General features: G+C 44.7%; 1 protein-coding gene across 1 annotated transcript in view; it reads right to left on the bottom strand.

The window, feature by feature from the left end:
* The window catches only part of DNAH5 (dynein axonemal heavy chain 5), a 284081-nt gene extending 272056 nt beyond the window's left edge, over nt 1-12025 (bottom strand). Inside the window, exon 1 of the mRNA XM_078444422.2 lies at nt 11864-12025. Coding sequence (XP_078300548.2) covers nt 11864-11875 — 12 coding nt within the window. The 5' untranslated portion in view covers nt 11876-12025. The remainder of the gene's footprint in view (nt 1-11863) is intronic.
* Between the last annotated feature and the right edge of the window lie 13304 nt (nt 12026-25329).

Genomic DNA, 25329 nt, shown 5'->3' on the forward strand with positions numbered 1-25329 from the left:
CTTCATAGCTTCACAATAAGAAATTCATAAAAATAATTTGCTATAGAGCTGTACAATGGAATTGAACACAGCCATTAAAAATCGTGTTGGTGCACTTGGCTAGCTCAGTCGGTTAGGCAGACGACTTCCAATCTTGGGGTAGTGAATTCGAGCCCCACACTGGATGTAGAGATTACTTTTAAAAAACAGTCATGTTAGGGGCACCTGGATGGCTCAGTCGGTGAAGCATCTGACTCTTGGTTTCAGCTCATGACCTCATGGTACATGGGTTTGAGCCCCACATCAGGCTCTATACTGACAGTGCGGAGCCTGCTTGGGATTCTCTCCCTCTCCCTCTCTCCTTTGCCCCTCCTCACCTCGTGCTGTCTCTCTCTCAAAATAAATAAATAAACTTAAAAAAAGAAAAAGACTCTTAAAAAACAATCATGTTAAGGAAGCATTTTAATGAAACTGAAACATGTTTATGACATGCTATAAAGTGGGAAACAAAGTCAGGCTCCAAGAGTACGAATGAATGTTAAGAAAAAATTTTTCAAAATAAAAATAAATTTCAGGGCACCTGGGTGGCTCAGTGGGTAGAGCGTGTGACTTCTGATCTTGGGATTGTGAGTTCAAGCCCCACAGTGGGTGTAGAGATTACAAACATAAAATCTTTTTAAGAAAAATAAATAAATTTTAAAAGTAACACAAATAGGGGTGCCTGGTTGGCTCAGTCAGTTGAGCATCTGACTCTTGATTTTGGCTCAGGTCATGATCTCACAGTTTGTGGGTTCAAGCCCTGTGCTGGGCTCTGTGCTGACAGTGCAGAGCCTGCTTGGATTCTCTCTCTCTCTCTCTCTCTCTCTCTCTCGCTCTCTCTCTCTCTCTCAAATATAAATAAACATTTAAAAAATAAATTAATTAAATAAATAAAAATAAATTACCTGTACATACATATGGGGAAAGGACTATTCATAGTGATTATTTCTGAGACTGAAAGATAGGCCTACATATTATTTTTTTATGTTCTTTTTATCCATATTTCCTAGGTTTACTTCTGTCTTGTTTTTATTTTTTTATTTTAATTATCAGCATTACACTTTACTGGGCCCTGTTCTAAGCACTTTATAAATACCAACTCGATCCTCACCACATGACTATGAAGTCGCTATTGTTACTATCCCCATTTTTTTATACATTAACACATTGAAGCACAGAGAGGTCAAGTCACCTACTCGAGGTCACACAGCTAATGAACAGTTTGGCCAGGATTCAGACCCAGGAGATCTGGCTCCAGAGTCTATGTTCTTAACTAATAAAACAAGAGAAAAATAAATTAAAATAATAATGAAAAAGAAAGGAAGCAAAAGAAGAATGAAGACAGAAGGGAGGTAGGGAGGTAAGGCAGAGGGAAAGAAACCGTGCCACGGGGAAAAATACGCATGGGCTTTAACGAACTTTAAAAGATCATTTAATGCCTCTAAAGTTTTATTATTAAAGGGAATCTGGCTTTTTAAAAAGGAAAAGGAAAAAATTAAACTGAAAAACAGGTAACAAACATTGAAGTGGTTAATCCTAAGTAAATTAACTGGAAGAATCCAGAAACATGCAAGTGAAATGTCTTAAATAAGAGGCTCTGATTTTTCCTTTTCCTTTTCCTTTTTCGTCCCCCATTACTTCACACTAGCTCCCCGCCCCTCTCAGAGCACAACAGTGTCGAGGGGCTGAATCTCCATCACTACCCTACAAGTCTGGACTGTGCCCCTATAGCATGCCTCAACCCGACTAGCATGGAAGTCACAATTTTTTCTTAACTAAGTAAAAGAAAACCAAAATGTGTTAAGAAAAAAAAAAAAGAAAGAAAGAAAAAGAAAAGAAAAAAAGAAAAAGGAAAAGGTGTTATGCCCGGCTGAACGCATAGGAAACCATAAATATTAGCTGGTACTTTTTTAAGTCTGTCTCCTTCAAGACCAAGGGCTGAAAGTTAACCAATGAAGTCTATGTGTGCACAGACCAGCAGGCTCCGCCAGACAGCCGCCAGACAGCCGGAAGGGCTGGGCCACCCAGCACTGTCAGAGGAGGGGACAGGGGCCTGAATCATTCCCATTGGCCCCGTGGAGCTCCGCAGGGAGATCAGAGCCCAGGGGACAGGGTGGAGGGCTGGGGGAGAGCCAGGGGAGGAAGGGGGGAGGAGGGACAGAAAGAAGCCTGGAGCAAAGGAGGAGGGAGAAGAGAGAAGTCAGCAGGGTGGGATGCGGAGGCTCTTCACAATTCCAGTGCTGGGGTTTCTGATTTGAGGCAGAAGACGCAAACACAGGTCGAAACTCATGAAGTCTGAAAACAGGAGGAGAACCATCTCTTTACTTCCTCGGTCCCTCAGCATGGACTTTGGGCAAAAATCCCCCTCTGCAAAAGTGGTGAATGCATCTTTGTCTCAGAATCATGGCCAGGATTAAATTTGGTAAAGACGTTTGAGTGTCACCTGAAACAAACATGAAGTAAGATCTTTATTTCGCTGTGATACCCTCCGGGACACAAAGCAGGAATTAACTGACTTTCTGAAGAGGTAATCTTAACACAAACAAAGCAAGTGCTGTTTAGGAGATGAAGACCCAAGCCCAAAGCGTGGCAAGGTGGTGTCATAAACTCACAAAAAGTGAGTCCATGTGGCCCTTTCAGCTCATCTGCTAACCTACCTTCCGGGAAACGGGTATTTTTTTTAAATAGTCGAGGATTGAGCTGGGGTTTTTTTAAAGGATTAAATTGCTTTAAAATATATCGTTTGTGTCGCTGCAAACGCCAAGTCTTGTTACAAGGAACTCTCCGGAGAATGAGGGGTTTGTCTGGTCCACGTCCACAAAGACTGGATGGGCAGCGGCTGCTGCTTGAGCAGCTTTGATACTTGGAATTCCTCCAAACCCAGTGGTCGGCCAAAGACGATCGATTATCTTCATCCTCTCCCCGACAGGTATACTGATCCCACTGTGCACCTCAGACCCTCACCGTAACATCCACCGTATTCCCAGACTACCCAGAAGACCGCACATAGCACCTTTAAGAAACCCAGATAAGGACAGAGATAAAGAATGAAGGAAAGACCATAATATGTCTTTTCAGAATTTCTGTATCACTGTCTTTAAAAGATCATTTGCACCTAATCTTTGCTCTTTAGCCTTTGACAAAAACGCATAAAAATCTTTTCTTTTAACGTTTATCTTTGAGAGAGAGGGAGAGAGAGAGAGAGAGAGAGAGAGGCAAAGTGCCAGTGGGGGAGGGGCAGAGAGAGAGGGAGACACAGAATCGGAAGCAGGCTCTGGGCTCCGAGATGTCAGCACAGAGCCTGACGCGGGGCTCGAACCCACGAACCAGGAGATCATGACCTGAGCCGAAGTCGGACGCTTAACCCACTGAGCCACCCAGGCGCCCCAAAAACACATAAAAACCAACCTAATTTCTCTGCACTTACCAATTTACTAGTTATGTGCTGGGCCTTGTTTATTTCACATTGGTGCCATGGCCTAAAAACGCTGACTTTAAAAGTCTGTGTTTAAGAAATTCCACCGCAAGAATTTATATTTATGTCCAGGGGATTCCCCTTGTGATGGATCTGTACCTGCATAACATACTTAAGGAAGAAGTGCCAGGCTATTGGTATTCATTCTCATCTAATGTGATTTCCCAATACTAAGAGATCAAGAAGGTAAGAGTACATTATTAGCCATTCTTAAATCTTATAATAAGATTTAAAGTACTAGTTCACTGGGCATATATTCGCATAGTCACCGAGACAATTACAACTTCCGAGGTAAAACGTATTCAGTCAGACTCCTCTACTGAACAAACCACCAAAAGACACTGCTAGGCAGTGACCCATTTGCTTCTTCAGATGCCTTATTTATCCCAGAAACACTGAAGCTCTTTTTTGAGAAGTGAAAATCTATTTTTGTTATTCATTAACACCCTAGAAGTATATATAACCCAATGAAAGGGCAATGGGAAGTCACAAACATGGGGTATGATTAACATCCTCAATGAATAGGCAATGTGCACCCACCTGTTTCCTTGTTGGTGCCTGTCTGCACATGCTTAGCTTTAAAACAGAGAATCTAAAATTCTAACAGAGATCAGATTAGGTCCCTAAGTCATTATGAAGTTAACGAAGCCAATGTAATCATGATGTCGATGCTACAAGACGTTCGAAAAGAAGTTAAATATACTATACATTACTCCCTCTAAATGTTCTCATTAAGCAGGTAGAACATATTTTAGTTTGTTTTCTTTTTAATTGTTTTTAATTTATTTATTTTTGAGAGAGAGACAGAGCGCGAGCAGAGGAGGGCCAGGAGAGAAAGGGAGACACAGAATCCAAAGCAGGCTCCAAGCTCTGAGCTGTCAGCACAGAGCCTGACGCAGGGCTCAAACCCTCGAACCATGAGATTGTAACCTGAGTCGAAGTCGATGCTTAACGGACTAGGCCACCCAGGCACCCCTTAGTTTGTTTGGGTTTTTTTAATGTTTACTTATTTATTTGGGGGGAGACAGAGAGTCAGGGAGGGGCAGGCAGAGAGAGGGAAAGAGAAAATCCCAAGCAAGATCCATGCTGTCAGCCCCAGAGCCTGACACAGGGCTCGAATCCACGAACTGCCAGATCATGACCTGAGCCAAAATCAAGAGTCGGACACTCAACCAACTGAGCCACCCAGGCGCCCCATGGGAGAACAGAGAGACAGACAGACAGAATATGAGCAGGGGAGGGGCAGAGAGAGAGGGAGACATAGAATCCGAAACAGGCTCCAGGCTCTGAGCTGTCAGCACAGAGCCCGACGCGGGGCTCGAACTTGTAAACTGTGAGATCATGACCTGAGCTGAAGTCGAACGTTAACCGCTTAACCAACTGCACCACCCAGGCACCCTTAAGAACATATTTTAAGGGTAATAAATAAACTGATGGGGAGGGGTTTCTCATTGTTAACTTTCTGGGTCTACACAAGCCTAGGAAAAGAGAACTAAATACCCAAGCATTCTGAGATTAATTTTCTCAGCAAAAGTCAAATATTTTGACTCTCAGAAAGTCAAATATTTCGCCCACTCTATTGTTACTGAAACAATAACAAAATGCAGATTTCACAGAATTTGGTCCCATGAAAAGACTCTTTGGTTAAACATTTTTAAGCATTTATACTCCGCATCAGAATAGAGACAGATATAGGTATTTCCTCTCATAGCATAAGAGCATAAATAAAATGAATCCTCAAAAACAGCTTAAAAAGCCCGAGTATGGCTATAGAAAGATTTACTTCATGGTAAATCTGGTTCTGGAATCAGCATCAGTAATTCATAGTCACATCCCCACACAGTGAGAGAGCCAGCAGTTAGCTGTGATGCGCTAGCCTCTTGCGATCAAGATGAACCTGGCCAGAGCACCCATTCTGTGCGCTCCCCAAGACTTCAACCGGCCCCCAGGGGACTGAAGGGCTCAGGATCACCTCCAGCTCTGAGCTTCTTCCTCCAAGGTTCAGAGGAAGATGTGCAGGGATGGAGACAAAAGTGTAACATGGCCCATGGCTCAAACTCCAGAAAGCACACAGTGGCTCATGCATATGGCAGACCCCCCCCCCCCCCCCAGCCCACCGAGGTCAGAGCTGGGAAGACAATTTCCAAATGAACAGCCAGCATTCCCTGGCCCGGCGTGGGGGTTCCTTCCATGACTTCCATTGCACCTAACCTCCATCCATGCGCACCCCAGTCTTCCCTCCGGGGCCTTCATACCTCCTCCACCCCTCACCTCCCACCATTGCCAGACGATGAACTTGCCACAAGCCATTTTCCTGGGCTGTCCTGGCTTTACCCTTAGGTCTCATTTCCTTTCTCTGGTGACTTAACTGCATTCATTTGTTTTTCCCAAACAAAGACAATTTCCTCCCTGAAAAGGAATTCTACCACTGAGATCATTAATTATTTATATTGACCTTCCTGGAAAACCACCATCCTCAATTCTCTAATAGCCGAGAAAGTTTGATACGTTACAGAAACACAGACCTTTAAAATCATGACTACAAGAAAACTTCGGCAAAACAGTCCATCGCACCACGAAAAACAAAGACAAAAGAGTGGGAACCCTGCTGTAAAATGACCCCCGCTGCGTGGCAGATACGAAAAGATACCCAACCCCAGACACAACAACCACCTACAATCAAAGCCTGACCGGACACGGAAAACAAGGTTGTCCTACCCTTTGGCATTATTACTAAAGGAGCCACCCGGAGCTGACCGTCTTCTCCACTTCCAAGCATGGATGGAAAAGGAATCCGGTTCGAGAAGAACGACCTCCATCTGAGAGCTCCTCACCAGGCTCAGCCTCTTTGCTCCAAGTCGGCTGCTCACCTCAGTTGTCCGTCTGCTGCCATCACCACATTGCCTGGAACATCTCTTCTATCCGCGAGGCCAGCTGTTTGCTTCCTCGGGCGCACCTAACAGCTGTGCAGGTGCGTGGGCCACGGTCCATGTTCAGCAGCATCCATCCATCACACAAGGGGCACTGAACCCGGATGGATGCAGGTGGGCTGACCACGTTCCAGAAGCTCCCCACCGAAAGACGGTCATTAGACAGGACTCCGAGGGGCCGACGGAGGGCAGTTTGAGGTCTTGCCCCACACTGATGCCCCTGTGCTGTGCGGCCATGACGATCACACACGTTCTGTGCGGAGTGGGTTTGCATTTTGACGTGTCGGGGATTTTCGGCGGTGTGTGGCGTGCCTGTCTTCCCGCTGGGATGGTGATCTCGTAGCCTTGATTTTCTCAGCTGTGGAGATGAAGATCGTGACGGCACCTACCTCACCACGCTGTAACTGGGATTCACTGAGACAATTCGTGCCAACTGTTTGGCATGGTGGACGTTTGCTCAGGCTACTGTAACAAAATACCGCCAACTAGGTGGCTTAGCAGAAATTGATTCTCTCACAGTTACAGAGTCTGAAAGTCCAAGATCAAGGAGTCAGCAGGCTGGGTATCTTCTGAGGCTTCTCCCCTTAGCGTGCAGACGGCCACCTCGTCACCATGGCCTCCTGAGGTCTTTCTGTGTCTGTGGCTTAATGCGTTCTTCTTCTAAGGGTACCGACCCTACTAGATTAGGGCCTATTTGTCCTCATTTGACCTTAATTACCTTTTTTAAAGCTCTATCTCCAAATACAGTCACATTCAGGGGTCCTGGGGGTAGGACCCTAACATATGAATTCTAGAAGACAAATCAGTTCAACCCCTGGTAAGCACGTCTGCTGTGATACTTATCAAAACCCATCATGTGGTTATATTGGTATCTTTTTACTAAATTGTAAGCACCGTGAACTTACAGAAGGGAGTGTTCTTTTTCCTTCTGTCTCAGTGATGATCATCAGGGCCCTATCTAGTCCCCCCACCCCACCCCCGGGGGGCCATTTGCTCTGGCTGGAGAGCTCTATCCTCCTGACCTCTCCCACCTCTCACTGGCCCCCTTCTATGCCCTGTCACACTGTCTTCCCCACCAGGCTGTCAGCTTCACACACAGACGAAGACTCTGGTCTATTTTTTCCCCAACATCTCCCCAGTCCCCAGCACAGTTCATGACACTCAGTCAACCCTCTTAGGGGGAACACTGCCAGAGTTAGTGATGACTGCTTCCTCTGAGCTAGGCTTTCCTGTGTTTCTTTGTAATGAACAATAACGTGGACATTTCAGGACACCAGGGTATCGCACACTTCTATTCTTTACGCCAAACTGGCTACACAAGGTTCAGAACTTGCCCGCACAGCATTCAGCCCTCCGTGAGTAAGATTTTTTGCTTTCTGCAATGTCCAAGCATTCTAAGGAAGCCTGCAACCATTTCCATGCGGGTGACATGGACGGCTTTGCCCACATCCCACAGCCAAGCCCTACCTGGAAGCTACTTCCCAAAAGAAAGACATTCTGACTCTCCACATGACCTCCTCGGAGGCCCAAATGTTGGCCCATGGGAATCCAATCATCATTCTTTTACCCCATCCAGGGTAGATACAAGGGCAGGTTTCTTCTAAACGACTTATTAGAATAGCATAGCCTTTGGACAGAGTCCTTATAGGAATCTGACAAGTATCACATGTCCTCTGTCCCTTCTCAGTAGGTTATTATCCATTTATCCATCTCCTGCCAGACAGATGCACTGAGCTCACTGGAAGTTACTCGAAAGCAGCAGGCAACAGTCACAATTTGTTCGTCTCACTTGGTCCCCCCAAGAAAAGGGGGAAAATATCATTACGTGTGTAGTGAGTGTTAGGGAAGCTTCAGAGTCACAAAGGAAAATTTGAGAAAAGGGCCTGCCAGAAAACACTCCACACAAATGGTAGAAGAAAAGAAGGAACAGGTGGGGAGGGAGGGAAGGAAGGACTGGAAGGAAGAAAGGAGATACGGAAAAAGAGATAAAGGAAGAAAGGAAGAGACGGAAACATGGGAGAAGGGAGGAAGAAAGCAAAAGTCATGGTCCCCGGCGCGCTTCCCACACTGTTTGAAACATAGCAGGTGCGCTCGTTGAGTAGAACTGAACTGCTCCATCATCTTCTGACATCACCTTCGCTACCGGCCTCACTCAAACATCTCTTCTAGGGAGGAGTAAATTCCAAAAAAGGGAGCTTTCATTCAGCAGATTCCCTGACGCCAAACCACACGTGGGAGCCGGCAGTGGGGTGAGCCTGTCCCTGGGGGGAGAGGACAAACTCCACTCACGATGTGCAACGCTAGTCTCCTGGCAGGAGAAGAACTCAACAGTCAGGGAAAGCAGCATATCCTAGGTCGGCCATTCACTCTTAAGTTGAAGCTACTGGTGTTTATTCATAAAGAAATGAGTGAGCAGTTGTTGGAGCCTTTTTTTTTTTTTTTTTTTTTTTTTTTTGGTCTGTGGGTTAAAAGTAAGGCTACAAAAAGTAAAGCCAAATGCAAACAGCACAGAGGTATATAAATAAACAGCCACCGGAGCTCAGTGCCAGGAAAGAGATTAGCATGACTAAAGGAGAAAATGTAACAGGTAAACTTCCTCCTAGCATTCCTTATGCAGCGGGAACCAATTCCTCGAAATAGCCACACTCCCAGCAGCCTTTTTCTAATGCTGGCACCAGCCTCAGACATGCTCTTTCCTGGACCTGGGAGAAAAGCAGGGGGACCCCTGGCTTCCCCCAGGAATCGAAGGTTCTTTCCAGGCACATTCCACAGATGTAACCATGTGTATGCCTTAACTTTGTGTCTGTGTCTATTTCTCTCCATATTTTCTAAATAATGTAACCAAAGAAACCATATTTGCAGCTTCCGTGATAAATTTTTATAGCTGCTAAAACCCTTCCCACATCAGCCTGGGCTTAGGGCAGTCACCTGCCTTGATGAGGTCACCAAAAGTGTTTAGGAAACAGAGCTGCACATTTCTCTCATTCTTGCTGCGCTTCACCTTGATCTGGGCATGCTCATTTACCACCTTCCAGTTCCAATTTACATAAAATCCAGGCTGCTCTCTTAGCTGAGGGAGAGCTCACAAGTTGCAAAACAGTGTTTGCAGGGTGACCAGTGTGCACAGAAAACAGAAACATTTATCAAAGGAGGGGTCGCCTGGAGGGCTCCGTGGGTGGAGCCTGTGACTCTTCACCTCAGGGTTGTGAGTTCCAGCCTCACATTGGGTCTAGTGACTACTTAAAAATAAAATCTTGGGGCGCTTGGGTGGCTCAGTCGGTGAAGCATCCAACTTCAGCTCAGGTCTGATCTCACTGTTTGTGAGTTCAAGCCCCGCATCGGGTTCAGTGCCGACAGCTCAGTGCCTGGAGCCTGCGTCAGATTCTGTGTCTCCCTCTCTCTGTGGCCATCCCCACTCACAATCTCTCTCTCTCTCTCAAAAATAAATAAACATTAAAAAAATTATTTAACAAAATCTTTAAAAAAAAAAGAAATATTTACAAAGGAATGCTAAGTTTGCTCTAGAGGAAGAAAGTCATGTAAACATTTAAGGGGCATTCTTCCCTATAATTTTTCTAACTACAAAATCCCTATAAATATAAATATTTATCATTTATAATTGACCTCATATATCTATATTCTATTTAAATGTGATTTTATATATTTAAATACATAATTTATATTAAAATGTATAAATATTTATATATTTATCATATGTATGTTCATTATAGAAAAAGTTTAAAGAAAATTAAATTCCTCTTTAATGCCACCAGCCAGAGATAATCAATATCAACATTTTGGTGGATGTCCTTTTATTCTGTCTTCTATACATATTTACAAACCTTTTTTATTTTTTTATTTAAAAAAAAATTTTTTTTAATGTTTATTTTTGAGACAGAGGCAGAGCGTGAACAGGGGAGAGGGCAGGGAGAGGAAGACACAGAATCCGAAGCAGTCTCCAGGCTCTGAGCTGTCAGCACAGAGCCCGATGCGGGGCTCGAACCCACGAACCATGAGATCATGACCTGAGCCGAAGTCCGAGGCCCAACCGACTGAGCCACCCTTTTTTATTTTTATGAAATTGGAACAATACTGCTTTAGTGACCTAATTTTTTCAATATTAAAGCAAGCATAATAAAGCACAAGAAGATGGTATAAGGTTGATAGCCATGTTTTATATCCTGAGAGGATAAAATGTATGTAAGATTATATAATATATGGATTTTTGTTAATTAAGATGCAAAAAAGTCATTGGTTTACTGGTATTACACATGGCAATGCCCTCCGTCATTTCAGGGTCTCTATTTTCTCTGACAGAAAATGGGGGAAGTCACTAAACAGACGAAAAGAACTAATGAGAATTTGTCTTAATGAAACACAAAATAGATATATGTTGGAAATTCCAAGTATTTATAACATATTTATCATAGGAAAATAAGAACATTAATATGAATACCATAAAAGATGCTCACAAGAATAAAACGGCTAATTTTGAGTAAGGTAAATATCTACAGAGAGGAGGAAAACGCTGAACTCACATAAACTACATACACTGCTCTTAATTAAATAAGTGTACATCTACATTTATTAAATCATGATGCAGATTTTATTGACTAGGGTGCATAGTTCATGATTCGCGTAATGATTCCTCTAGTTGTGGAACTATAGAGAGTGTAAGCGAAAAATACATGTTAAGTACCATCTCCCTCGAAGATAAATGCAAAAGCAAGTACTGGGGTTTTTTCACCCCACAATATTCATTTGAGAGAGAGAAAGAGCACAAAGCCATTGGAAATGAAAGCTGATTTCAATGCACGTAGGTCTCCAGCCCTTTCTCATCTGCTGTGCACCGAGGCAAATAACTGCAAAAGACGTAAGGAAACCACCTAATGGGGCTTTGTGCGCACACCATCCCTCTCCCTCTGCCCCCCCGCTCTCTCCAAGGGAACTAAACATTCGCTCTCGTCCAAACCCCAGGGCCAATGAGAGCTAGTAACAGCCAGCAAACTTGGCACCGAAGCGGCCTCCGCCACACCTGGATATCCCTGATGCTCGCCATGGGACAATGGGTCGCTTGGGGCCGCGCCACCGACCACCACCAAGTGGCCTTTCCGCAAGAGGGAGGGAGGAGGGGTTGAAGACACAGGAATGGGGTAGGAGCCTATGGCTTTTGCATGCTAGGGATGCCCTGGTGGGCACGATTGACCACCACCCCTGAGAAAAGCTGCCAAACTCATAACCCAGCAGCAACTCTAGCCCCACAAACTCCTGGAAGCGCTTTCACGCCCCAGCCCCGGAGGTGAAGCCCGCGGGCGCCGCCAGCGCGCGCACCCCGCGGAGGGAGCGCCGGGCTCGGCCGGCGAGGCGCCGCGCATGCGCCGCGAGGGCGGGCCGGCGTGGGAGCCGCGCGGGGCCCGCGCAGGGCGAGCGCGCAGCGTACCGGTTTGTCCATGGCGCTGCGCTCCGGCGCTCCTCGGGGACAGGCGGCTGGCGGAGGCCGGCGGCCGGCGCTGGGCTCCGCCGTTCTGCCGTCGTCTTCCCCCCGGCCGCGTTGCTTCCCGGCGTCCGCTCCGGCCGCGGGTCGCCCGGCTGGCGCGGCTGTTTGCGGCTCACGCCGTTGCCATGGCGACGAGCGCTGCCCCGCCCGGACCGGCAGCCTTCTCCCGCGCCCCGCGCTCGGGCGCCTCCTCGGGGCCCACGGACTGCGCAGCCCCCGGGGAGCCGGCGCCCGGAGAGCGGAGGTGGCCCAGAGCTCCCGGCCACCGAGCCCCGACTGTCGCCTCGCGACTGTGTGCCGTCTCGTTAGGGCTCGGCCGAGTGTTACTTCTGGCATCAGCCATATCCACTGATTTGGAAACGTGTTTAAATGCCGAATTGTTTTGTGTGTTTCTAGCTTTAGGAGAAAAAAAAATCAAAACGGGAGTTTAGAGTGTTTCAACTTCAATTCGCACATCTTCCCAGAGTCACGAGTCGTGCTTTGCTTTCTCTCATGGCTTCCTAGTCAAGTATCTTCACAGCTGATTCAACAGCTTAGAACGCCAAGGCTAGTTTTAACCTTGAGCTTTAACCTGGAGGTGACAAAGAATTTCCTAAATATTATCTGCCTGTCAGAACAAGACCTGCATTGGCACGTGTGACGTCCCCAGGAACTTTCCCTAAAGGACTTTACAAAGGAGAAAATAAAGATTTCATATCAGGGAACTCTCCTCTGCCGTGGGGACTAGCACTGGCCATTAGAAAGACACTGTGTTAGGGGCGCCTGGGTGGCTCAGTCGGTTAAGCGTCCGACTTCGGCTCAGGTCATGATCTCACGGTCTGTGAGGTCAAGCCCTGCCTCGGGCCCTGTACTGACCGCTCAGAGCCTGGAGCCTGTTTTGGATTCTGTGTCTCCCTCTCTCTCTGCCCCTCCCCTGTTCATGCTCTGTCTCTCTCTGTCTCAAAAATAAATAAACGTTAAAAAAAAAAAAATTTTTTTTTTTTAAAAAGAAAGAAAGACACTGTGTTAGGGGCACCTGAGTGGCTCAGTCAGTTAAGAAGTACGCTGTGTGCCACCTGTGTAAATCTGTATTTTCTAGCAGCCACGTTTTTAAAAAGTAGAAACTGGTGAAATTAATTTTAAATGTATGTTGCTTTAACCCAATATATCCCAAATATAGTTTATATTTGTATATATATATAGTGTGTATATATATGTATAGTTTATATTTGTGTATAATATGCATTTATATATGTTATTCGTGAGATATTTTTCATTCGAAAATCGTACTTAGTGCTGGAAACCTTATGTATATTTCGCGCTACCAAACATTTCAGTTGGGACTAGCCACATTTCAAATGATCAATAGCCAGTGTCTGTGGCGACTACTGCATTGAACACTACAGGTCAACTGGACGATACATTCTAGGAAGACCAGCCCCAAATCTCCTTGGGGAGGAAAGGATCACATCGGTTCATAAGCGCTACTAAATACCAGATGAACTCTTGAACAAATGGTCAAATTCTTACCAGAAAGAAATGGCGTTTTAACTGTCTGACCTTGTAGGCAGGCTGAGTGACTTTGCCTACAAAGGGCCTCTGGCACGTGATGCCTCAAGAGAATGCTGACCCCCTGGGGAGCTTCATGTAGCTGGGTTCCATCTACCCTGCTCTCAGGGACTGCACAGTGTCTTCATCCTCTCTCATCAGCGTATGTCAGAGTTAATTGTGCACTCTATTAATCACTTAGAAGAGTTGAGGACTAAGCCCTCAAAAAAGGGGGTTGTTCTTTTAATAGCGGTGAGAAGTCGCCTTGGCCAGGGAAGACAGCCCCAGGGACAAAGGGTATCTGTATTGGGTAGATCTGAGAAGAGGAAACGACAGCTCACACTTTGCTAGGTGGTTATTATTGCATTAACTCATTTTATGTTAAAACACCTTCTGGGTGTGTACCGGGTGGCTCAGTCGGTTAAGTGTCCAACTGTTGCTTTTGGCTCACGTCACGATCTTGCAGTTCATGAGATGGAGCCCCACATTGGGCTCTGCTGCTCTGACAGCATGGATTCTGCTTGGGATTTTCTTTTCCCTCTTCTGCCCATCCCCTGCACGCTCTCTCTCTCTCTCTCTCTCTCTCTCTCTCTCTGTCTCAAATAAATAAATAAACTTAAAAAAAAAAAAAACCTTCTAAATTTGGCCATTATGACTCGTTCCCATATCCCAGAGGAGACACAGAAAGAAACAAAGTGGCTTGCCCAGGGCCACATTACCAGGAGAGTAAAAGGATTTTGTGAGCTCTGGCAACTTGCCTCAACCTGGTGCCTACCCCTAGGCTATAATGAGATGACAGAAGGTAGGGAAGGTGAGGAGGTGGGAGGAAGAAGGACGCTTCTAAGATAGCGGCACCCCAGCACGGGTCTGGCTGGTTTCAGAAAGAAAGCCAGGGCTAATATGCCCACTACAGTCCTAGAGTTCCTTGGTCCATGCTGTCTCAGGCAAAATTTGTCTTTGGTCTTCTCTTTCTGCTAAAAATTCTTCTTTACTCCCAGAGGGGTATATGTTGTTCAGGATCCTTACACTAGAGCAGACTTTCTTGGATCTGGCCTGGATCCTAGACCTTTCCTAGTCATTCTGGCCCATGACTTCTTGCCCTTGGCCCCACCCTCTGATGACCCCCTTCTAATTAATATTCCCGATTAATTCCAGCAGGTAGTAGTTGTCCGGCAGCTAGCTGTCTCAGCCAGCTCTCCTACCCCCACCCACAGCTGTACTCAAACTTGGCCTTCTGGAAATGGAGTCGGCTCAGTGATGGCAATCATGAGTGAGATGACAGAGTAGATGGGAAGATGCTTGAGCTGGGGGAGACTGTAGTTTCCTTAGATCCTGCCTGTTCTGACCATGGCTGGAAATGATCCCACCACGCAAGGGATTTGGCTAACCTGCTAAAGTAGGTTCAATTCAAAAATTGACTGTTTTTCTTTCCCTGAAACATTTTAATGTTTTATTTGATTTTAGTTTTTTATTTTAGAGAGAGAAAGTGCAAGTGGAGAAGAGGGGCAGAGGGAGAGAGAGAGAATCCCAAGCAGGCTCCACACTCAGCACAGAGCCCAACATGAGGCTCAATCCCACGACCCTGGGATCATGACCGGAGCAGAAATCAAGAGTCAGACGCTCAACTGGCTGAGCCATCCAGGTACCCCAAAGTAAATCTCAGACTAAAACTCTCACTTAAATTAGTCTTTTAACAGGAGGTTCATCCTTGGAGCCTCTGATGCCTAGGACACGGTAGGCACTCAAAAAGTAGCTCTTGAATTTAAGACCAAATGAATGAACACGTGGTGATTTATTTATTGTCCAGCCATATAGAATCAAAGACATCAGGACTAATGACACAGGACTGTAAAATTTCGAATCTGACAATAACCAGTGTCAATTATTATTTCATTAATTTAAAAAAGGGTTGGGGCGCCTGGGTGGCTCGGTCGGTTAAGCAGCCGACTTCGGCTCAGGTCATGATCTCACGGTCCGTGGGTTCGAGCCCCGCGTCGGGCTCTGTGCTGACAGCTCAGAGCCTGGAGCCTGTTTCCGATTCTGTGTCTCCCTCTCTCTGTGACCCTCCCCCGTTCATGCTCTGTCTCTCTCTGTCTCAAAAATAAATAAACGTTAAAAAAAAATTTTTTTTAAAAGGGTTATCATTTTATGGAAAAGAAAACAAAGACCAATTTGCCAGAGGCCACAAAGCTATTTATTGACTGAGGCAGGACTGGCAACCAAGTATCCTTTGATGCACTGTGTTCTGTAATACATTTAAAGACTGAAAAATCATACATTTCCTTCTCAAGGTGTGATGTTCAAAATCATAGTGCTTTACAGTGCCCTGTCAGCAATGTAGCATTCTGTGAAATTGATTTTGTCTGCCACTGAAGTCATACAATAATAGCTTATTCTAATTTTATTTATATTTTTAAGTTTTGTTTTGTTTTGATTGTTAGTAATCTCTACCTCCAATGTGGGGCTTGAACTCATGACCCCCAAGATCAAGAGCTGCACACTCTTCCAACTGAGCCAGCCAGCTGTCCCTCTAATTTTATTTTTTTAACTTTTTTTTAATTTTTTTTTTTGAGAGAGAGAGAGAGGGAGGGGCAGAGAGAGAGGGAGACAGGATCCGAGGCAGGCTCTGTGCTGACAGCAGACAGCCTGATGTGGGGCTTGAACTCACGAACCGTGAAATCATGATCTGAGCTGAACTCAGATGCTTAACCACTGAGCCACACAGGCGCCCCTCCTCTAATTTTATTTTTTTTTTAATTTTTTTTTTTAACATTTATTTATTTTTGAGACAGAGAGAGACAGAGCATGAATGGGGGAGGGGCAGAGAGAGAGGGAGACACAGAATCGGAAGCAGGCTCCAGGCTCTGAGCCATCAGCCCAGAGCCCGACGCGGGGCTCGAACCCACGGACCGCGAGATCGTGACCTGAGCCGAAGTCGTCAGACGCTCAACCGACTGAGCCACCCAGGCGCCCCACCTCTAATTTTATTTTTAAAAAGCAGATGACTGGATAGAATTTTATTTACTAACTATTTTACTTTCCTAATTTGGAGGGAAGCTTTTGTTGCCTGTCCTAAATTGTGGGCTACCAAGCATCAATAGGCAGTGAAGAAATTAGTACTTCACAAATCAATACGAATGCAAATTACGAAACTCGGCAATGGGAGAAGTCACTGTTGGTTGACTAACCTACCCACATTTCAATCAAGCTTTGTAGATTGTGTTTTCCGTTCCACACAACTGAAAACATTCTTACGTGATATGGCAACGGCCAACCATTAGATTTGTTTGTGTGGGATTGATTTTATTTTATAAATTTAAGAGTTATAGGGGCGCCTGGGTGGCTCGGTCGATTGAGCGTCCGACTTCGGCTCAGGTCACGATCTCGCAGTTCGTGGGTTCGAGCCCCGCGTCGGGCTCTGTGCTGACGGCTCGGAGCCCGGAGCGTGCTTCAGATTCTGTGTCTCCCTCTCTCTCTGCCCCTTCCCCACTCATACTCTGTCTCTCTCTGTCTCTCAAAAATGAATAAACATTAAAAAAAATTGTTTTAATGTAAGAGTTATAAATTGGACCGTCACAAACTAGAGGTAACTTGCACCACTGTCCCAACCTGAGGGGAAGTGGCAGGGGTCGAAAAGTCTGTGAATAAAATCTCCACTCGGTTTTGTTCAGATCCACCCATGTACAGCTGCTGGGTGGGTGGCATCACGTCCACTCCATGACCTCCAACATCTTCCCAGTGGCCAGAATCCCACTCCCGATTTGGAAGGTAAAGGATGAAAAGGCTTACAAGAGAGCTTGGAAGCTAACGTAGGGATATCTATACCCCGTGTAGGTAAGATGAGCTGAGCAAAGCCTCCTGACTCAAGTGGGTAGGAGTCCTGCTGAAAGATGAGAAGACGCCTGGCAGCCAGACATCCTTGGGACGCTTTTGTCTGATGGTACTGAGAAGGACTGCAGGCGTGGCTCCTCTCCGCAGGCATCTTTCAGAGATGCTCCTTTAAGGATCTGAGTGTCGGCCAAGATACTCTGCGGATGCCCATCTTCCCTCCAGTCGGCCATAGTCCACGAGGCCCAAAGGCACTGTCCGCAGGTGCCTTCCAGCCCCTCGGATGCTCCGTCTGCTCCTCTGCATTGCTCAGTGCTGCTTCCCCGCCGGTAACAGCCAGGCGCTCCAGCATGACTGCCCCGTGGAGTCCAGGCGGCCGCAGTCCTGCTGGCTTCCACAGAGAGGTGGTACCAGAAGGCACCGTGGTGGACATCTGTCCTCTTTGACTCCTCTCCTACACTTGGAGAATTTCCCATGAAGCAGAGCCCTTCTTCCCCCAAAGCGTCAAAATGCTCTTTCAGATCCCCTCACTGTCCGGGCATCAAGAGCTCACCAAAGCATGACCAATCAATTGCACCAAACTTGGACTTGACCCAGGAGCTGGTGACCCCAAAACACAGGACAGTAGGGAATACATTCTGGCAGAGGGCAGCAGCAGCAACACTGCATTGACTTTCTGAGGCAGTGGTGGCGGGTGGCCTTTCGACACCGTGTGCCCGGCAGTCAGTTGGGGAGGTCACCATACGTATCCTCAACTGGCTGTTTTTGAGGCAACACGTCTGACTCGTTCCTGGCTGCTTCTGACAGATCCTCCTGAGATCGGTCCAGCCCTCAGTGTCCACACTTCTCAGCTATTCTCAGCTGTCCAATATCACTCAATGCCTTTTCTTTATTTCTGCTTCAACAAACGTTCGTAGGTAAGTTGTGTTGCTTGAGATTAAGAACCCCAATTTGGACAGACACACATTCGGTACTGCCCATCCTGTAAGTCCCCGTAACAACATTAACATGGGGCTGTTGTGTGTGTGGTGTATTTTACTAAAGTTTGCAAATACTAGTGAACAGAGGAATTACAGACGTAAGAAAGGAGAAATTTAAAATAGCTCAGAGGGGCGCCTGGGTGGCTCAGTAGGTTGAGCGGCAAACTTTGGCCCAGGTCATGATCTCCCAGTTCTTGAGTTCAAGCCTCATCTTGGGCTCTGCACTGACAGCGTGGAAATTGCTTTGGCTTCTCTCTCTCTGCCTCTCTCACACTCGTGCTTGTTCTCTCTCTCAAAATAAACAAATATGAACTTTAAATAAATAAACTTTAGATAGATAGATAGATAGATAGATAGATAGATAGATAGATAGATAACAAAAGTAGCTTAGTAAATATAACCTTCTCGGGTCTGGGGGACAAATTTTCAAAAATTAAGCTCTTCAAAGGGAGTTTCCTTGGAGGGAAAAGAGGAACAGTTTGCTAGTTCCTAAACTTGCTTACCAATTTTAAAGGTATAGCAAAAAAAAAAATTTTTTTTTACTAAAAAAAGATTTACCAATCGGAGTTTACCGGAGAAATGGAACCAGTAGAATATATAACATACATATCCATATGCACAGCCATGCGCATGCACACACATATGTATGCAAACTGTATATATATTACATATATAAAGAGATCTGTATCAAGGACTTGGCGTCCAGAAACCCATAGGACAGGCCGTCAGGAAGGTGAGGCTAGAAACACCAGTGTAGGACTGAAAATGCAGCTTCCAGCCAGAATTTCTTCCATCCCAGGGAAACCTCAGCTCTACTCTCAAGGCCTTTTAACAATTATCAGTTGCACAACAGCAATCTCGTCTAAAACAAACACGAAAGATCTATTTTGAAGTGGCTTTATTTGCACAGTTTTAGTGCTACAAATACTTCCATAATTAAAACTCAGACTTCCACCAAAAATAAAATCTGATAAAATAAAAAAAGCTAAGCACACAGGATGAATGCTTTTTTATCCATCGAAGAAAATATAAAATTTCCACAGAAGGACTAAACTAAAAAGGCACCCATTAAAAAAGAAACAGAACGGATTTTTCCATTGTATTTAATATTTGTAGCATTGTGGTTTGCCAAAATATTTCTGTCCAGAAGTGGAGAAAGTATTACTCACACAAACAGTGTACAGACCTCAATATCTAATAGTAAAATATAACACGTAACTTGGGGTGTGCAATTATGATAAGTGTTAAATGCTAGCATGAAACATATATAATAAAATTACATTGATTTTTTTTTGCCAAGATGCAAAAAAATCCTCTATGAAAAGGATTTTTATCCTTTATAAAAAGGTTATACGTTTTTATCAAAACAAGATTTTCCACCCATATCTCAATATAGCTGATCGATCCCTTAAATGTCTGAAAAAACTAATGATGAAAAGTAAAAATGGTATAAATTCATGAAGAGTTCCTTGTTCATTTAAATTGCCTTGGGGCGCCTGGGTGGCTCAGTCGGTTGAGCGTCCGACTTCGGCTCAGGTCATGATCTCGCGGTCCGTGACTTCGACCCCCGTGTCAGGCTCTGTGCTGACCGCTCAAGAGCCTGGACCCTGTTTCAGATTCTGTGTCTCCCTCTCTCTCTGACCCTCCCCCGTTCATGCTCTCTCTCTGTCTCAAAAATAAATAAACGTTAAAAAAAAAAAAATTAAAAAAAAATAAATTGCCTTTATATTGTATATTTTAGTCTGGGCCTTTAGGTAATGGCTTCAGATCATCAAAAACAAATGAAATCGGGGCGCCTGGGTGGCTCAGTCGGTTGAGCGTCCGACTTCGGCTCAGGTCACGATCTCGCGGTCTGTGAGTTCGAGCCCCGCGTCGGGCTCTGTGCTGACAGCTCAGAGCCTGGAGCCTGCTTCGGATTCTGTGTCTCCCTCTCTCTCTGAACCTCCCCCGTTCATGCTCTGTCTCTCTCAAAAATAAATAAACATGAAAAAAAATGAAATCATGTATCAAAGAAGCAGCTGCTTCTGGCATTTGGATGATCTTACTAATAGTTTTTTTAAGTTAAGTTCTACATCCAACATGGGGCCCAAACTCACAACCCCGAGATAAAGAGTTACGTGCTCCCCGACTGAACCAGCCAGGCATCCCACTAATAATTTTTAATATTTAAGTATTAAAGCAATTTCTTAGCCAAATTGAAAAGAGCATGTATCAAAGGTTTATTTCAAACTTTCCACAAGAGAATGTTAGAGATGTTTATGGAAAAAAGAAATGGCGGTTAAGAAAAATTTTCCAAAATTTGGAAATAAGAAAGAAAAAAGCTTGCATGACTTTTCAGTCCTATAACGGAGCATCGTTTAATAACTCCACTCAAGGATTATTTCATTTTCAGGGGAATGCACCTTTGCTTGAATTATTATAACCATTGATTATGGTAGACTCTGACGGTACAGGATAACTTGTAGGTTTCTGTCCATTAAAAATGAAAATGACTTGTGTCTAGGAGAAAAGATCATCACAAAAGCTGCCGTTTTATTGTCACATAGGACAGTAACCAATTTTGCATCTAATTCTGCATTCTTTTTTTTTTTTAACATTTATTCATTTTTGAGAGACAGAGAGGGACAGAGCATGAGCATGGGAGGGGCAGAGAGAGAAGGAGACAGAATCCGAAGCAGGCTCCAGGCTCAGAGCTGTCAGCACAGAGCCCGATGGGGGGCTTGAACTCAGACCACGAGATCATGACCTGAGCTGAAGTTGGACACTTAACCTACTGAGCCACCCAGGCGCCCCTAACTCTGCATTCTTAATTCAGCACTCTTCCACTGGTGATATTCACTATTTCTCATACTCTTCTAAACTAGCCGGATCTGTCATCAATAAGCTAAATAAATCTTATATGAATGTCTTACATTCATAGAAGAATCATACTTTGAGATTTTTTTTTTAATTATACATTGATAAGTTACAATGCAAGTATGCCTGATGACATCAGACTCCTCAAAATTCAGATGGTCAAGACAGTGAGTAGGTAGGCACATAATATTTCAGGAGGATTTCTAAAGCTCCTTAAAGTCCATCAGAAAACTGCTCAAGAATGCTAATCATTTCCCAGAAGGAGTCATAAATTATGTCTGCAAAAAAATGTCTGTGCCAGACCTTGTTTGGGACAGTTTTCTTTCTCAGTTGCCATTTTGAATTTGGAAAATGGTATGTGTACCATCTATCATCAATTGACAGAAACCACCAGAGAATGACATTCTCTCACAGGATTATACTGGGGGAGGAATATCAGGAAGACGATATGCTAATGAATTCCTAGAACTGGGCACTTAAAAATTTCTCCTGCCAATCAAGAAGAGACTTGGTCACATGCCTCTGACATGCTTCATTGTCTTTATTGTCTTTTCTGAAAACTCAAGCCAAAAAGGTCAAATGAACTTCAAAATGCCTCATCTTTGTCAAGCTGGTTGGATGAAGAGTAACAAAAACCCACCCGAAGGGCTTAATCAAGGATGAGGCTCAGGGAGGCTACAGGAATCTGTCAGGAGCCCAGGGCAGGACGTGTAGCCTGGAGGCAGGTTGGAAGAAGCCGCGAACTCCTGTCTCCACAATGCAACCTGCTCGCTCCCTAGCTTCTACCTCTCTCTAAATGGCTCTCCCTTCAGGGCTTTGCCTCTCCATGCACACAGCAGGTTGCTGCCTCATGAGGCACCAGTTCATTGGTCCTCAGTTCAAGCGCTCAGCAGACTGACAAGCTTGTCTTAACCCCAATCTCTGGGGAAAATCTTAGATCCAGTGTTCACCATATTCACCATGATCCAATCAGCTCTGGACAGTGGATCCGACAAGACCTAGGGACCCATCCCTCTGGAGTGAGGATGTGCATGAACAGCAGACACCCAGTAGGTGTCTGCTATAGTCCAACAGGGACCACTTCAAGGATGCGAAAACTTCCTTCTCGCTCTTTCAAACTCCATCTTATGCCAAAACATTCCCTTTCTTTCTTCATCCATTCATTCATTTATTCATCAAACATGTTGCAAGCACTGGCCATATGCCAAGGGCTGTACTGGGGGAAAGAAGATGAATAAGAAAGAATTCCTGAGGGTCGGTGATGGGTATTGAGGAGGGCACCTTTTGGGATGAGCACTGGGTGTTGTATGGAAACCAATTTGACAATAAATCTCATATATTGAAAAAAAAGAAAGAAAGAAAGAATTCCTGCCCTTTTCTAACTGTCAGCGAGGGACCATTCATAAAATCTGCTGAATTCCTTGCACATATAAAGACCTTTTTTAATTCAAGGAATAAGTCTGATCTCCTAATGGCTAAACATACTAAAACTTCAGATTTCTCTCAAGCTAGGTTTTTATTTGACCCATCGAGCCTGTATGTGGCCCTTGCAGACGATGAACAATGGAGTCACCAGGATCTTCTGTATCCCAATGCTCTTACATTAAGATAATCAAGGTCAGGGGCACCTGGGTGGCTCAGTCGGTTAAGCGGCCGACTTTGGCTCAGGTCATGATCTCACGGTCCGTGAGTTCGAGCCCCGCGTCAGGCTCTGTGCTGACAGCTCAGAGCCTGGAGCCTGTTTCAGATTCTGTGTCTCCCTCTCCCTGACTCTCCCCTGTTCATGCTCTGTCTCTCTCTGTCTCAAAAATAAATAAACGTTAAAAAAAATTTTTTTTTAAAAAGATAATCGAGGTCAATTTAGACAGAAAAAAAATTTTTTTAAGTAGTATAATTATAAAGTTGGACTTCAAGAGACTTAAGCAGGTAAATGAAGACTTAAATAAAATTAAAAATTTACTTTAATGTAATTTAAAAACATAAACGAATTTCATCTTAGGCCACTCATCATTAGTACTGTTGAAACAACCACCATTCATTCTCTTGGGTTTTGCTCACTGGGGCAAGAATGTGTGATGAGATCTTGGGGAAACCCTGTTTCTTCTTGGTTTCCGATGTGTTTAGGTAAACTTGGGGATAGACCCCCCCAACCTCAAGACTATAGACGTGGGGCACCTGGGTTAAGCATCCAACTCTTGATTTGGGCTCAGGTCATGATCTCATAGTTTGTAAGATCGAGCCCCGAGTCAGGAGCTGCACTGACAGCGTGGAACCTGCTTGGGATTCTCTCTCCTCCTCTCTCTCTGCTCCTCCCACATGCACGTGCACACGTGCTCTTTCTCTCACGAATAAGTAAACATTTAAAAAACAAAAAAACAAAACACTGTAGACATACAAAGTCTCATGATTCAGATGCCACCAACTGGACAGTTGGGATAATGTAAACAAAGCCAGTGTGTCAAAGCATTCTTATGTATTCATCAAATCTGACTCCCTCAGGACTCCTGCTAGTCAATGCTTTGCTATCCTAGGCCTAATTTAAAAGTATGTACCTCGTTTTTTGTGGTTTTTTTTTTAATTTTTTTTTAACGTTTATTTATTTTTGAGATAGAGAGAGAGACAGAGCATGAACGGGGGAGGAGCAGAGAGAGAGGGAGACACAGAATCAGAAGCAGGCTCCAGGCTCTGAGCCATCAGCCCAGAGCCCGACGAGGGGCTCGAACTCATAGAGCGCGAGATCGCGAGATCGTGACCTGAGCTGAAGTCGGACGCTCAACCGACTGAGCCACCCAGGCGCCCCTTTGTTTCTTTTTTAACATGCTGAAGTTCATCGATTGGTCTGAGTTAGTGAGAAAAACAGGTGTGTGTGTGTGTGTGTGTGTGTGTGTGTGTGTGTGTGTGTTTGAAATATTTAGAAATGCTTCTCAATTTTCCTTATTAAAATTGCCCTTCTCTCTCCACAGTAATTTGGCAAGAGTGAGGATGGGGTTCCCAGCTGACCAGGATAGGACAGGGCAGGAGCTGGAGTGAGGTGCTCTAGGCTTAGGGTGTCCAGGAACACCCAAATCAAGGGAGAGGCAGAACACAAAAGTGCAGAAAAGCTGACATCCAAAAAGCCGCAGCGGTCCCGTGGCAGCTTGGGTGGCTCAGTTGGTTAAGCATCCAAGACTCTTGGTTTTGGCTCAGGTCATGATTTCACAGTTTGTGAGTTGGAGCCCTGCATCGGACTCTGCACAGAACGTGCTTGGGATTCTCTCTCTCATGCTCTCTCTCTCAAAATAAATAAATAAACTTAGAAAAAAAGCCACAGAGGGAAAGTTAGAGTCAGTCAGTCCTAAGGAATTCTCTATACAGACTGAGAATTTTTCCAGAAAGGCAAGAGCCCTTGTAGTATAGCTGGGAAGGGTGCCGAGGGAGTTTCAGGAAACTCTGGAAGAAACGGACCTGGAATACCCAAGACTATCACAGCTTGTTTTCGTGAGTACTCAGGGATCCCTGGGTCACTTCTTAAAAAGATCTCTCAAAAGCAATCTAAATGAACGAATGTTCTAATAGAAATTTGTTTTAGTGCCAGAATCACCAAAAAAATAAAAATAAAAGGAATGAAATTCTTCCCTCTGATTAACCCCCACCTTACCTCTAGCGCAGGTTTGAGAAGGTTAAATTCAAGCAATCAAGACCTCATTTGCACTTCTAGGAGGCTTAACAACGCAGATGACATTCGGTTTAGGCAGCTGAAGACAAGCAGGTCAGATAAACACTAAGCAATCTACTCAACTCCATTCCAGTTTAACCCTAACCACATCTTCGTAGTGTTTGAAGAAGGGCAGCTAATTTTTTTTGCCTTTTTAAAAAAATGTTATTCTTATTTACTGTGTTTTTTATTACTTGGTGTCATCAATTAATGTAGTTCCCTTTTTAAAAAATGTCTCAAAACATCATTTATTGAATGAAGCCAATATTTGGGAAAATTCACTGCCAGAGAGTGAGTATACAATGCCCTTTCTAGCCTTCATTCTTCCAAAGTGTTCATTTCTTTTCCTCTAAATCATTACAGAGGTGGTTGTGTGTATTTTACAATATAATATTTATAATTATACTTAATATATTTACAATATAATAAATAGTGAGGGTCACAATTCTGGGCAAGTTGTAGACCTGGGTCAAGTTAAATAAAGGACCCTCCATTCTAATTTTTTTTTTTTTTTAAGTAGGCTC

The sequence above is a fragment of the Panthera onca genome, chromosome A1 (genome assembly GCF_046562875.1).
Source record: "Panthera onca isolate mPanOnc1 chromosome A1, mPanOnc1 haplotype 2, whole genome shotgun sequence".
Classification (NCBI taxonomy): Eukaryota; Metazoa; Chordata; class Mammalia; order Carnivora; family Felidae; genus Panthera; species Panthera onca.